Genomic DNA, 14434 nt, shown 5'->3' on the forward strand with positions numbered 1-14434 from the left:
GTTGCCTTTATTTCCTTTGTCTAATCCATCTCAGCCGCAATAAGTTTATTAAGTCAAAAAAACAACAAATAGATGAAATAGATTTCATATCAACCAAAAAGGTTTATGTATGAAAAAAGTTGACAAGATGAAAACGAAGGACATTTTCACTATAATTTTGTTAGTTTTAGTTAGTTTTTGTAACCACAGAATACAGTTTCACTTAGTTATCGTTTTTAAAAAACTCTTGTTTTTATTTTTATTTCAGTTAACGAAAATGTTTTTTCAATTCTAGTTTTCGTTATATAGTTAGTTTTCGTTAACTATAATAACCTTGGTCGCGCCTCCCACAGAGAGCAGGTTGATTGAGAGGAGAGGGACAGAAGCAGCATGACTGGCGAAAATGTTGATGGCTTATGTAAACAACAATTATCGAGTCCACAAAAACTATCGCCTCCATTTTTATATGTCGAACGATAAGTCGATATATTGACTATCGTGACAGGCCTAATCTTGTTATCTTGAGTTAACATCCTTTTATAATATCTGGGTCAAATCAGCCCACAGTAAACAGATTCAAACGGCCCAGATCGAGCTGACAGTGACAGACTTGACTACATCTTTCCACTTGGTTCACCAAATCCATCACTGTCAATCACTTCCAGGTGTTAGTATACAAAAATGTTGCACACACGTTTTGTTAGACATGACAGGAAGCTCCTACCGGGATTCTTAAGGTTCCAAGATGCCAGGCGCCCGAAGATGTCAAAATACTCCCACAGGTGTTGTTTCCCAGCTTGAGGGATCATGGGCAGCAGAGTGATCAGCACCAGCACTCCAGTGATCAGCACCACCACGTCCGTATCCGTCTGCACAGAAATTAGGACACAAAATTCATTTATTCAACATGTGACTACTGCGCTGGAGACGAGGAACTCATTCTGCATCTAATCTCATCTCAGATTCTGCAGAAAAGTCTAAAAAAAGTCAAAAAGAAATGAAAGACTGTGTTTTGTTGTTGGTGCTTGAGCAAGAGAAATATGCTCCTTTAGCAGTGGACAGAGTGTGCTTGGAATTTAATACACACTCGTGACATGAGAGGTAGAAAACTTTCAGTTTAGCTGTTATGCTATTTGCTCCTACAGGCCTGCTTCAGAGAATGTGGTGCTGCAGTAAACTGTGGCTGAAGACCTCTTTGACCATCTTGTGTAGCTGAATACAGCATAGTATCGCAATATTTTACGTGGCAATATTATATCGATTCATAGTCGCCGAGTACAATATTGTTCACTTACTGTCCACCATGTGCAATTACCGTCTAAGTGCAATAATATCTATATATTCATATTATCTAATAACATTACCTCTGTATGCTACCACTCCTCCTCATTCTCCTCCTTTTCCATGTACATAGCTTTTTATTCTATATTCCAATATTTTCATGCATTTCAATTTTTTATTCTTGTTTGTGATATTTTTATACCTTTTATACCTCTATACATTTATTGTCAAGTTGTTTTTATATTGTTGTCTTAATTGTTTTATGCGCCAATAGGAGTTGCACTCTAATATCGTTGTATTATATACACAATGACAATAAAGGCTATTTTATTCTTTCGATATTTAGTGCTCCGACGGCTGGCAGTATTTTTGCCGTTTGTTTGGCTCACTTTTAGGAATATACTGGAGATACTGGTATCATATGAAACTAGAAGATCTATGGAACCTATAAACACCATGTGTGTCAAGATATCGTGTCGGAAAGTTGTCAAAATAACGCTGCAAATGTAGGCTTTTTTTAATGTTACATTCAAAAGAATTCAGAGCAGTGAAGTTTAAAGTTGAGGAAAGTTTGAGAAGTTTGTGTAGTTGTCGTCGTCCATACATGTTTGACATCAGTTAAGTTTAGTTTGACTGAATACTTTGTTGGTCAGTCTGTGGGTTTGACTCTCATTGTGGAGAAATAAAAAGACTGAAGTGAGATGAATAGACTGAGAATTTTCTCTTATTTGCCAAAACAATTCTTGATTGAATTGAATTTTAGGGACACAAAATGAAGTAAAATTGCAATAAAGGTGCATCTCAATAAATTAGAATATCATAGAAAAGTTCATTTATGTCAGTAATTCAATTCAAAAAGTGGAAATAACACATTATATAGATCCATAACACAGAGAATTAAACATTTAATGTCTTCATTTATTTTATTTCTTCTAATTATAATGATTATGGCTTACATTTAATGAAGACTAAAAATTCAGTGTCTCAAAAAATATATATTACAAAACACCAATTTTAAAAAGTATGTTTAATATGGAAATATTGGCCTCTGAAAAGTATGTCCATCTATATGCATTCAATACTTGGTTGGGGTTGTCTGACTTTAACTACTGGAAATTGACTTTTCCATCATATTCTAATTTATTGAGATGCACCTGTATATTGTATCAATACTCACCGTATCGCAAAATGCCTCTGCAGAAATCCCACCTCTAATCATTATATTCTAAAAGTGGCTGCATGAGAGATCCAAGGTTCATACACTTTTTGAGTGGTCAAATTCAAGCACTTTTCAAGGACTTTCAAGGTCCATTTTCAAGCTTTTCCAGTACCTTACAACGGTTGTAAGTTGCATGTTTTAGATGAGTACTTACATGGTAAAAGGGGCAATTTCACTCAACCATACCAACAGTGATGGTTTTACACTTTTAACAATCAAAAGTACAGTTTGTTAATCTCAATATTCAATGTATTATTTTTTTCATTGAACATGTGATTATCTATAGGCAGATTGCAAGAGAAATACAGTAAGAATTTCAAGCATGTTCAAGCACTTTATCCAAAATCCAAGCACTTTTCTACCCCTGAAAATACAACATTTAAATTTAAGCATTTTCAAGGATTTCAAGCTCCTGTACGAACCCTGGAGATCTCTAATCCTCATCCATCCACACACCTGTCAGTGAACCTGACGAGGAGATTTCTGAGTTCACTGAGTCATCACTGGGGCGTTACCTTGAGGCATTTGAGCAGCGACAGCAGCAGAGGGTATCGAGCGATCTTGTGGATCCAGGACGGCTGCTTGCGGATTACATGGCCGAGCAGGGTGAGGGTGGGGAGCCGGCAGGCCTGTTTGGTCATACACTCATTCATCTTGTCCAGAAGGTGCTGTGAGGCAGAGAGGGACAGCAGGGTTAGCTCTGTGTTCAACGCAATCATGTGGTTTTTCTTGTCATAAACCCATTTAATCCCACCGGTAACAATAGTGACCATAAAAATATTTCGGTAACGCTTTATAATAAGGTCCTTAATAACCATTAATTAACAAGTAATAAGGCATTGCTCTCGCTTTAGATCCGGTAGTTGCGAAAACCATAGTTAACTTATAATAGATGAGCAATAAAGTATATTTTAATATCAATAAGCAAACAAAATAAGATTAATAAAGGCATGGCAAAGACATAATGGGTGGGTCATGGGTGTTTGTAATGCTATTATGAACACTTATATAACCTTATAAACACACAATAATGTTAATAAGGATCTTGTAAGGACTTACAAGGGCCTTATTACTTGTTAATTGATGGTTATTACAAAGACCTTAATATAAAGCGTTACTAATATTTCTTATTTATAGGGCTCTATTCCTGCAGAATATGACAAACAAAGCTGCCCTGAGCCAGTGGATGTTCTCCTCCTCCCATCACATTGGAAATGTCCAAAAGTAAAAATGGTATGTCTGTTACAATAAAGTAACAATGTTGAGTTAGACCGATAACTGCTTTATTTTTGGTTTGCTCTATGTATTGTCCTCTCAGTATTCATATTGGTATAGTTGTATATTTGATAATGTAGGCCAAAGTCACACTAGAATGTTATTCTAGTGCCAATGTTGGAGACTACCAGTAACAGAACTCTACATTTGTTAATAACTGGAAATGGAAATATAATAATTTTATGACTGCATAGGAGAAATATGTTAATGTAGTCTATAAATCAAATAAAAAAAATAAAAAAATAAAGATTACTTTATTTATTCCCAAGGGGAAATTCAGTTAGTCTGGTAACTCTGTTAGAATGAGACAGCCTGACGGGTAAATGGTATATAGCATCTTATCCCACCAGTCACTATTGTGACCGAACATAAAACACACTTTTTTTAACCTATTTTTCCATGAAAGTCTTTTAAACTAATAATTGATTACTTCAAAGGAGTACTAATGACACATGATTTGGATATTTTCATGTTTGGGAAAAATTTGGGATTAAATCAAGACAAAAACAAGAAAAAAATAAACTTTCCGTTGTGGAAACTTCATTTGCGCATTTTTCATACACATGCTGTGTCGTGTGAGCATTTGAAGTTACACGAGACATCAAACAACGGCTACAAATCACTGCTGGTGTTCTCCTCTGACCTCTCTCATGGAAGTTCATCCAGGACGGTAAGAGCGTTTTGATTAGATGCAAATAAAATCACAGAAGGCTGCAGAAATAATGAGAATGACCTCAGAGCCCAACACCACAACAAATCCACGTCTTTGTTTGCCATGGCAATATGCAAATCCAAAAACAACAACAACATGGAAGCAATTGGTGACACTGAGGGCAAGAACATGAGCATTAATTGGCGCTCATGATTTAAAACTGAGAGAGTCCTGTTCCATTAAAATCACTGCATGTGGACACATTTTATATAATGGACGATAATGGGAGACAGACTGCTGATTAGAGACTACATACAGTGCTTTCTTTTCACTGGTCTTTTTTTAACTTATGTTTGCGCTGTAATAAAAAAAAATTTGAATATTACAAAAGACCAATTTCAAAAAGTATGTTTAATATGGAAATATTGGCCTCTGAAAAGTATGTCCATCTATACTCAATACTTTGTTGGCTTATTTGACTTAACCTACTGGAAATGGACTTTTCCATCGCATTCTAATTTATTGAGATGCACCTGTATTTTTAGCACTTTTTTGCACAAGTTGCAGCGGGTTTCAAATTTGTTAAATAACAAGCACTAAGTGCACTGTTATATAGCCAGATCTCACAAAAATAATGTTAAATTCATAATCAAATCCCTTTTAAAGACCTGTCAGCACTGCAGTAAATACATTTTAAAAGGCCTAAAATTTTGTTTATTGGAGGGACTTCTAGACTTCAAAAACCTGGTGCAAATCACCTGCACAGACTATATTACTGGGCTACTTCCACTCAAACTAAAGATATTCAAAGGATGACTCAATACTCAAACAGAGAGAGAGAGAGAGAGAAACAGTAAAACAGATCCTCTTATCCCAGTGACTCAACTGAAATGAATTGGTTTCACCACAAAATTATAACATTTTAAATCGTGCTGTGATCAGGTTTTAAGCCTGTGCGGGGTGCATTTCTCACCTTGTCGTGCGGCTCTCTGACTGAGGAGAGGATATGCATGGCCTGGGCAGAGTTTGTTTCCAAAAAGTAGTCCACCAGCCCGTTCAGCAGCATGGACCCTCGCTCTGTAAGGGAGACAGGGAGGATCATTTGAAGGAGTTTTTAACCCATAAGAACCCACGGTGACATGGGTGTCACAAACATTTTAAATGTTCTATTAATGTTCATGTATGTTTTCTCAAGTACATAAGTGTGTTTTTTAGTGTTTTACAGCTACAGTAGCTTGTTGAGAAGCAGTCCAATAAGGCAGTGTTATTTATATTTATTTATTCTCGATTTATTATTATTTTGTTACTTAAAAACAAATCTGAAATTGAATTTGTTGTCTAACAGCACTATTAAAACAATTTTTTTCAATTTCAATGTCACAATTTTGATATATGTGGTGGAGATGCAAAGAAAAAGGCAAATTTGTGTTTCTGTAAGCAGAAAAAATGTTTAGTTTATTCATTTAAAAATAAGATATATCATAAGGTCCACTTGGTCTATGGTATATCCCCCATAATTTTCCTTTTTAAGGATTACTGGCTCTGGGTTCTTATGGGTTAAAAAGAAGGAGAAAGTAGCAAGTCTGGTACACACATAGAGAAACCATTTTGCTGTAGCTGTCCTACCAGTGGTGAGCTGCTCGTTGATGAGGCCTCTGATCTCTTCTAGCTGGTGGAGGTCGGAGGTCTCAAGGAGTGGGAGGAGGTCCCCCACGTTGGGCTGCTCCCTGGCCATGGTGGTGGCAGTGCTGGAGGTGGAAGCAGCGGCTCTCTCGGTGTCTGTCCCTGCCTGCCTGGAGGACTCCTGGGGCCACCCACCAATACAGTCTCCAGGCACCTCTACATCACACCAAGACCAATTTTATACACATTTCCCAGAATGAGTTAGAGCTGTGATCTAGGATTAGTCGTCACATGACAATATCAGCTCAGTACAGGCTAGCAGGGTTTGTACAGAAGGCATTTGAAAAAAATGAAGAAAAAAAAATTGAATTAATGAGATAACTGATCCTTTATCAAATTTACTCAGACATAAAAAATAATGCCTCAAATGATATTACAAGATGAACTACAGAGATATGATGGGCTTGAGATATCATCCTTTTGCTTTTTAACTGTACAATTCAAACACAATTTCCAGCACTTTTAAGGTATCTACAGCAAAAATGTCCAGACTTTCAAAACTTTTATCATACCATATGTCTAATATGGTGCAATAAATGCAATGGTGAAAATTAAAAAGCATATGTTAGCCATTAAGATGGCACGGAGCAGACCGGAAAAACGCCCCCTTTTGACTTTGTCATTCACATTAACATTGGAATGAGACGCCAGGACACGACAAACAAATACCACAACGGAGTCATTTAATTTCAAACACTAAACCACTTCTGGTTCACATGGGTGACATGTTGTTGAACCAGATTACGTTTAAGCATTTGAAAGCAAAAAATTAAGCATTTGTCAAGGAGTACATTCAATTTCAAGCATGTTCGTAACCTTTAAAATGTTTTAAAAAGTTAAATCAAACACAAACATTGCAGCTTTCTGTAAGCAGTATACAATGTTAAATATTACTCTTATTCTAAAATGGTGTGTTTGTATATTTCTGAACACCGGGGTCCCGAAACAGTCTTGGAATTGCATAAATTGGGTTTGAATGGAAAACTGAGACTTATAGAATCAGCGCACCCAATTGTATTAATGTGTGATGGGGAATACATTGGGATGATGTATGGATATAATGACCATATGGGACTTTTTGAGCCGTTTCCAGAGCAGATGTGCCCACGAGTCAGTTGCTGAATTCAATTGTTACGGAAATCCCCCAAGAAAAAGCACAAAACCTCCAAGATGTAATTAAGACAGCATGAAGGATCTAAATATATGACCTGCACCTCATTTGACCCCACCACACACTAATGTCAGTCTTCACTATTTACTACCAGCACCCAGAATGAAGAACTATATTTAACATTTATCACACCCCAGCAGTAATTTGCTTTAAAATCGCCACCTGGGCTAATGTGTTTACCCTTTCAGGCTATTAGTCTATTTATGTTGTCTATGATACATCTAGGCTTGAGGCTGAGTCAGTCCTTCAAAGTAAAGGAGGCCAAGGGAGCCTTGCAAATCTCCATCTGAAAAACAGGCATAAATAATCCTGATAGGCAGGTCATTATCGTCAGGGTGTCTGCACCCAGCAGCTTATTCCCTAACAGGAGTAATGAATCAGCAGCAGACATCTCATCAGCTCTTAAGCTCTCCTTTCAACACTTAGGCCAAAACACTCAACATGCTAGAGGATGAATCCTCCCAACTATCCCATTAAAGCAGAATACTGAATCTTTCAGCACAGTCACGTTACAGAAACCAAGACAACGGGAGCTAATTTGGAGCGTGAGACGTGAAGAAATCAATAATCGGCGTATTTTATCTCATTTCCACGAAAGTCATATGTCGGAGAAAAAAAAAAACACTGCCCTCTGGGAAGAAACATGGCAGTATAAATCTCTCTCTAGTTCATAACAAATCCAAATGCTCGGATCTACTCCTGTTTGTTGATTCACAGCAGTGGTCACGGCGCAATTGTCTCCCTGTTATCAATTAACTGCTAGGTCATGGGGTTGGGAGTCGGAAGGGGTGGAAAAGTGGATTCAGACGTGGCTGTTTTTCACCCTGGGAGCCAGCGTCTTGCAGGGACAGGTCAGTGGCACAAACACGAAGCACCCTCAGTGTGATCTCAGGCAGCTTGGGAACGCTCAGGAGGACACAAAGAACCTTTATGCAGCCCGAGCACTTCCATGTACACACTGGAAATTACATTTGGCTGTGTGCAAGCAGTTACCAACAGCGTCCTTTTCTCCTGGGTGAACATTTGAAAAGCGGTTTCATAAAAAGGACACAAACGGCCCCGCTCGCTAACATTTGACGGTGATAAAAGGAAATGGGAATATTAAAGTGGTTTACTGGACTAAACAGGGCTTTGGCCAACAACTACAATCATGTTTTATTACAGATAAATGGTTATTTTGACTTAATTCACTTTTTTTGTCTATAAAATATTAGAAAGTGGCCATCACAAGTTCTCAGAACTCAATGCGATGCTTTATTATGTTTTGTTTGTTCCAACCAGCACCCCAAAGCACAAAGATAATTATGTCACATCTTATTCAACAAAGTAAATCTGTACACTTGAGAAGCAGGAACCAGAGAACGGTTTGTTCTTTTGCTAGAGGCTTTAATAATCTAAATCCAAATTGTTGTCCAAATTACTTTTCTGTCAGTTGACTTAATTAATCATTTCAGCAAAAAAGGTTCTGAGTTTGTATTTAGGCATTAAAGTAACTTTGTGATGATGAGGATGGATATATAATTCAACAAGAAAAGCAACAAAGAAGAGTTAAATACCTGGACAGAATTAAAATAATACTATTAGACACGATCTTTGGTGGATTATGCATTTGCCGAATTACATAAAATGTTTGGATAGATACAGAAAAGATGATCAATCTAACTTAACAGGTACATTTGGTTGGTAATTGGAGCCACAGTGTTATTTTCCTTGTTTGTTTTTACAAACAAACTTCTGCTGATACAGACAAGCTCAAAGCAGGACTTTGCAGCAGCCGGCGAGCAGTTTATGACCTGCTTTAATCTGCTTTTCAACTTTGTTGACTCCGTCCTTCTGGTTAATGCTAGCTAAATCCTGGGACCAACAGTTTACTTTTGGGCCCAAATCTAGTGTTACCAACTGCCTCTAACTGCCATCTCCCAACCACAGCAAAGAGATTAGTGTTTTCTTGTAGGATTGGCTCCCTTACAGTAAAGATACCATCATAAATAACAAAAAAATATTCATCTTGTATCATGCCTAACCTCAGTGGATGTTGTGGAATTAATCTGCAGATGCTCAGTTGCTCCTTACTCCATGTTAGCCGAACATCACCTCTATGGTTCACCTCTATGTCAGTTTTTGAGTCAAACAAAGGCCAAAATATGGTCTGTAATAGACTAGGTATGGCTTGTTTTCTAGCTTAGCCGATTGCTGGAAATGTCTTTTGCTATGTGTGCAAAACTTGTTGCTTCTACTGCTCGGTTAAGAGAAGTGGGAGTCAGCAGTCAATGATGATATAGCCTGACTTGCCAGATGCAGACTGTTGGGATAGAAAAGCCTCTTCTCCCCTTAAGCTAACGGTTTGGTAGGTGCACCACCTGCATCCTGAGCCAGCACGGTCACACTCCCAACTCATCACATAGCAGCACTTCATCACAAGCATTGGAGTGGGATACTTACCCACACAGCACCCTACCTAGACTCGGATTTAAACCCATCCTTGGTAAAATTAGACACTTAGAGTAACGGATATAACACAAAAGGCACAAAGGGCCACTGAGGGATTGTGATTGGTTTAAAGAAATACTAAAGAGCCTGGACGTTTTTTTCACATATCCCAGAATTATAATGGGAGAAGGCCTGGTTATGTGAGAGTAAAACAGTCATAAATTGTGAATCACCATAACCTAGGGCTGGGCAATATATCAGTATAAAAAATATATGGAATTAAACCATATCGCATATATCAATATAGTTAATTTTTTTTCTTTTTCTATATATAAATGCTGCCCTTACTAGGGTTTGTCATATTTAGTTCTTTTGTAATGTTCGTTATTCTTTTCTCATATAAATATATTCATTTCAGAAAAAGATTGGCCTATTTTATTTCATAGGCTATTTTTACTTAAGATATTTTTTTTATTTAAATGTGCACTTTATGGAGCTTTGATTTAAAAAAAAAAAAAAAAAGGTACTCCTGTTGTTATACAGTATTTATGTTCACTTAAATAAACGGTTTCAATAAAACTACTTGTGACATGTCATTTTTGGCTTTGACTGAACATTTGCTCTCACTTTGCGATAAAATATTGGGATATACATTGTATATCAATATTTAGCCTTAATATATTGGGGTATGACTTTTGTCCATATCGCCCAGCCCTATCACAACCACAAGAGGTCCTTGAGCACAGTTGTGAGTGCGCACAAAAAATAATTGGCTGATTGATCGTGTAGTACGAGAGGGTTAGCTGCAGACATGCAGACAGACATGATCGTCTCCAAACGAGATTATTCATTCAGAGACAGTAGCCAAAGTTTAACTTACATTCCATAAATAAGTAGCTAACTTTAAAACAGAAAAACTCAAAAATGATTATATATATTTATAGGAGCCAAGAACAGGCTATTTTACATAAATGAGTCCACTTTTTATTCCAACTATCTTTGTGATTATACTCTCAGTAGTCAGATTATTGTGTACACCTAGCTAATACTGATGCAGTTCTAAAGTTCTCAAGCATGGAATAGAGAAAAAACAACTTCCAATATATAAAATCTACATACATGACGTGCAGGCAATTTATTTGTGAACTGAGATATCAAAAAAGATTTAACTAAACAAATGCACATGGTGACTGTTGCGAGGCTGTGTGCCTTTAATTTCATTTTAATTGTTAAATATCAGATTATATGTGGGATAAGATATGTAAGGTGTTTATATTACAAGGTCAATATATTTGTGCTGTTAGTTGGTTTACTTAGTGGTATGTTTGGTTTGGTGTTGATTTAATGTGCCTGAATAATTCCTTGAGGAGTTGATGTAAGTGGCTAGATACAAGAATAAAACTATTTTTTAATTCATATCTTAAAGCTGCATGAAAAACTGAAAATGTATATCACAGTAAAGAGCAAAGATTCCTCGTATCAGTACCTATAAAAATGTGTTTATCTCATTAGGCTGCCATGACGATGGGCTGTCCAAGTGTAAGAATAGAAGTTGTTGTTTTTTTAATCCCACAAACACTAAGAAAACAAACTATTAACAGTGGGTGGGTGGATATTTTCAATTTTTCTCAGTGCTAACAAAACAAAACGAGCAGTATGGAGACATTAAGGCCCTGGGAGCTGGTGGTTAACCGGTCTATATTCACTGAAAATCCCACAGAGCCTCAGTCACCCCTACAGGGAGCTGGAGCTGCTTCACCAACCTCCGGACCTTTAATTTAGATCAGGAGATATCCATCTTATGTTAGACTTATTTTGGCAAAGTGCATGTAAGGCTGCTTCTGTCTTTGGGGAATTAAACGCTGATGCACTGAGATGCCTCCCATAGTTTTGCTAAATTAAATAAGGAGTTTGTACACAGACACATTTATGCTTATCAAAAGGGGAAGTGAAAAAGTAATAATAACAAAAAACAAGTACATCACATTTGAATTAGTGGGGACATTGGGGCCTTGAGGACAGTGGGGTCATGTCATTTAGCAATCTGGGTAATTAAATAAGAAATAAATTTAAATAAAGAAATTAAAATAGGGCTGGGCAATGTGGCAAAGCTCAATAATTCTATATGACATAACCTCATGGTGAAGCCTATTTTTGTATACTCCTTACTCCATGTTAGAAGAACATCATCTCTATGGTTCACTACAGCGAAGATTCAGAATGTAAAACAATATAAAAAAATGTACACGACAAACATTTTAATGTGATTTTAAAGCTACATACTGTAATATCACCAAGCCCTAAATCATAATAATAATAATATACTGGTAATGTTTGGCTTATTCAACTTTTCCTATTCACAGTATAGTTACATTTTAACACTTCCAGGTTTCCAAAATACACATAAAGGTTTTATTTCCTGAATTATAATCCTGCCAGTGCAAAGAACACTTCTAAACTGTATTTAGGAAATGATTGCCAGGAAAATTATAGCTGAATTAGGGCTGGGCGATAATTCAATACGATAATATACGGTCTTTCTTTGGCATCATATCTTGATGAAACAACAAATATTGAGATATCTTGATACCAAATGACATTGTCTAACTTGATAATAACAACCACTAGGGCTGGGCGATGTGACAATATATAATCACCAAAACAATATAAAGATATTTTTCTATAATGTTTGTATTGCAATGTCAAAAGCCAGCAGCTGAGTTGAATTACAGCATGGTTAACGTCTTTTAGATTTTCGTTCTGATCCTTGCAGGTTTGGGGCAAAGCTGTAGCGGGCCAAAGAGGTGCTGGGTATGGAGTGAACAAAAATAGGCTTTACCGTGTAGTTATTTCATATAGACAATTGCTATGTTCACTGATGTGTTAAAAAGAAAAGAAAAGAAAAAAGGATGGGTTAAATGCAAAGTTTGAATGTCACCATTGTGGGACTAATAAGGAAATCTTAATGTTATTAAACGAATAATCAGAAAACATGCTATATTGTAATATATATCATTATTGAGATATATGAAATTACCTATATCTGGACAGAAGATATTGGCCATATTGCCCAGCCCTAAGCTGAATTAAGAAAATATGCCAAATCTAAATAATTATAAAATACTAAATAACATTTCAGACATTTGTAGGCCTGTCACGATAACACACTTTTTAGGACGATATATATTTCCCAGAAACTATCACGATAAACGATAGTATCGTTGTATCGATGTTTTAGTTTTAAAATGATATTAGAGCATAATAAGTTCATCCTTTTCCACAGCAATGAATTTATAAATCTCGAGAATATTAAACATTGGAATTGAAATGTGGAAAATAAATATTAAAATACCCTACATAAATAAATATAAATAAATAAACTACAACCAAAACAAATAAAATAGACTTTCAGGCTCTGTTAACAAAACATTGCAATGAGAAAATCATGTCAAACATTTGCAGCATTACTTTAAACACAACACAAAAAACACACAAAAAGTCAATATATTGAGTCCAGAAAAAAAAACTATCTTGTCCATTTTTATATATTGAACGATAAGTAATAGTAATTATCGTGAGAGGCCTACGTATTGGAGATATTATGTATTGGTTAGACAGTGTACTCTGCATTTTTTTATATAGATAAATAAGGCAAAGCTGTGACAAACAGCAATCTGACATGATGACAGTGAGTCGGGTATGGTGTGACAGAGAGGTCGAGGAGGTCAAACTGTGTAACTAGTTAACCATTCCTGTCTACACGGTGACAGGAGAGCCTGCAGAGGAATTAATTAACACAAGCTAAACATGGGGATATTAATGATTGACATGATAATGGAGGAAACTGATGTATTCAAGTAGGGCAGGGCGATATATGGATATAAAAGATATATCTATATATATTTTTTATATATTTTATTTATCTAAGATATTTTTTATTTAAATGTGCACTTTATAGAGCTTTGATTTAAAAAAAAAAAAAAAAAAAAAAGGTACTCCTGTTATACAGCATTTATGTACACTAAAATAAACGGTTTCAATAAAACTACTTGTGACATGTCATATTTGGCTTTGACTGAAGATAGATTAAGGGCCTCCTCTCGTTTAGTGATATGAGCAGATAATTAGATTTTTTCTTTTTCTTTAAATCAGCTCGCTTTCAATTTTAAAATGTTATATTTGAACGTACTACTATATATATATATATATATATATATATATATGTAATATATGTATATATGTAACCGGTGGAGGCTACTCTCCGTTGTGTGATTTGACGAAGCTCAAACCAGATATCCTTTTGGAGGCGATCTCCGTTTATTCTGACAGATACAACAAACAAAAACAATCTCCAGTCAGTCCTGCCCTCAACTTCAGCTCCTACGCAAATGTACAAAAGTATATTATAGAACATTTAAGTATAACGGTCGATTTAAGGTTAACGAACATACACAGGGAAAAATAAATTGCCCTGTTGTTGAAAGGTGCTATACAGATAAACCTGCCTTGCCATGAACATTTGCTCTCACTTTGCGATAAAAATATCGGGATATATATCGTATATCGATATATTCAGCCTAAATATATCAGGATATGACTTTTGGTGCATATCGCCCAGCCTTATATTCAAGTGTGTTTGGGGCTGAAAGCAAAGAGGTGTGATGCATCCAAGACCAGATTAACCATGTGGGCAACTGGGCAATTGCCCAGGGGCCCACGCCCTCTAAAGGGCCCAGGGCAATGT

The 14434-nt window shown here is 36.3% G+C and overlaps 1 protein-coding gene across 2 annotated transcripts in view; it reads right to left on the reverse strand.

Moving 5' to 3' along the window:
• tsc1b (TSC complex subunit 1b) overlaps nt 1–14434 on the reverse strand; it is a 48674-nt gene that overhangs the window by 31992 nt on the left and 2248 nt on the right. For both annotated transcript variants that reach the window (XM_059358434.1, XM_059358433.1), the window contains exons 2-5: nt 6033–6245; nt 5380–5483; nt 2995–3147; nt 704–848 (exon numbers count right to left, since the gene is read on the reverse strand). In XM_059358434.1, the coding sequence (XP_059214417.1) occupies nt 704–848; nt 2995–3147; nt 5380–5483; nt 6033–6141 (511 nt within the window). In that variant the 5' untranslated portion in view covers nt 6142–6245. The remainder of the gene's footprint in view (nt 1–703; nt 849–2994; nt 3148–5379; nt 5484–6032; nt 6246–14434) is intronic.

Source organism: Centropristis striata, chromosome 19 (assembly GCF_030273125.1).
Source record: "Centropristis striata isolate RG_2023a ecotype Rhode Island chromosome 19, C.striata_1.0, whole genome shotgun sequence".
Classification (NCBI taxonomy): Eukaryota; Metazoa; Chordata; class Actinopteri; order Perciformes; family Serranidae; genus Centropristis; species Centropristis striata.